Source organism: Oxyura jamaicensis (genome assembly GCF_011077185.1).
Source record: "Oxyura jamaicensis isolate SHBP4307 breed ruddy duck chromosome 33 unlocalized genomic scaffold, BPBGC_Ojam_1.0 oxy33_random_OJ70253, whole genome shotgun sequence".
Lineage (NCBI taxonomy): Eukaryota > Metazoa > Chordata > Aves > Anseriformes > Anatidae > Oxyura > Oxyura jamaicensis.
Genome location: NW_023305036.1, coordinates 1,299 through 1,738, shown reverse-complemented (window position 1 = coordinate 1,738; position 440 = coordinate 1,299). Strand labels below are relative to the sequence as shown.

The 440-nt window shown below is 79.1% G+C and overlaps 1 protein-coding gene across 1 annotated transcript in view; it reads left to right on the top strand.

Annotated features, from left to right (window-relative positions):
• Positions 1–9: 9 nt before the first annotated feature.
• RPS26 (ribosomal protein S26) overlaps positions 10–440 on the top strand; it is a gene marked incomplete at its 3' end in the record, with an annotated part of 1,725 nt that continues 1,294 nt past the window's right edge. The window contains exon 1 of the mRNA XM_035313268.1: positions 10–155. Coding sequence (XP_035169159.1) covers positions 153–155 — 3 coding nt within the window. The remainder of the gene's footprint in view (positions 156–440) is intronic.

The window sequence follows — 440 nt, the reverse complement described above, 5'->3', positions numbered from 1 at the left end:
GCCGCCGCCGGGACCGAGCCGAGGGGCCGAGAGGGGCTCGATGGGGCCGGGGTGGGCGCAGGGCCTCGGCGGGGCCGCTTCCGGGCGGAGGGAGCCGTATATAAGGGCGGCGGCGCGGCAGCCGGGCCCTCTTTCGCCGCCCCGGCAGCGAGATGGTGAGGACCGCGCGGCCGGGGGGGGTCGGGGGGCGCCGGGGGATGGGCAGGGGGCCTCCAAGGGGCGTCCAGGGGGCGGGGGGAACCGGGGGAGCCGGGGCGGAGACCTGAGGCCCGACCTGAGGGCCGCGTGTGGGGCACAGGAGGCCGCGGGGGGGCTGTGGAGGGGTCTTGGGGGGTAAGGGGGAAGGTGGGGGGGTTGTGGGGGGGATTGGGGGCTACAGGGGGCAACAGGGGGGTCGTTGGGGCTCCACAGGGTGAGGGGTGCAGCGGGCGGGCCGCGGG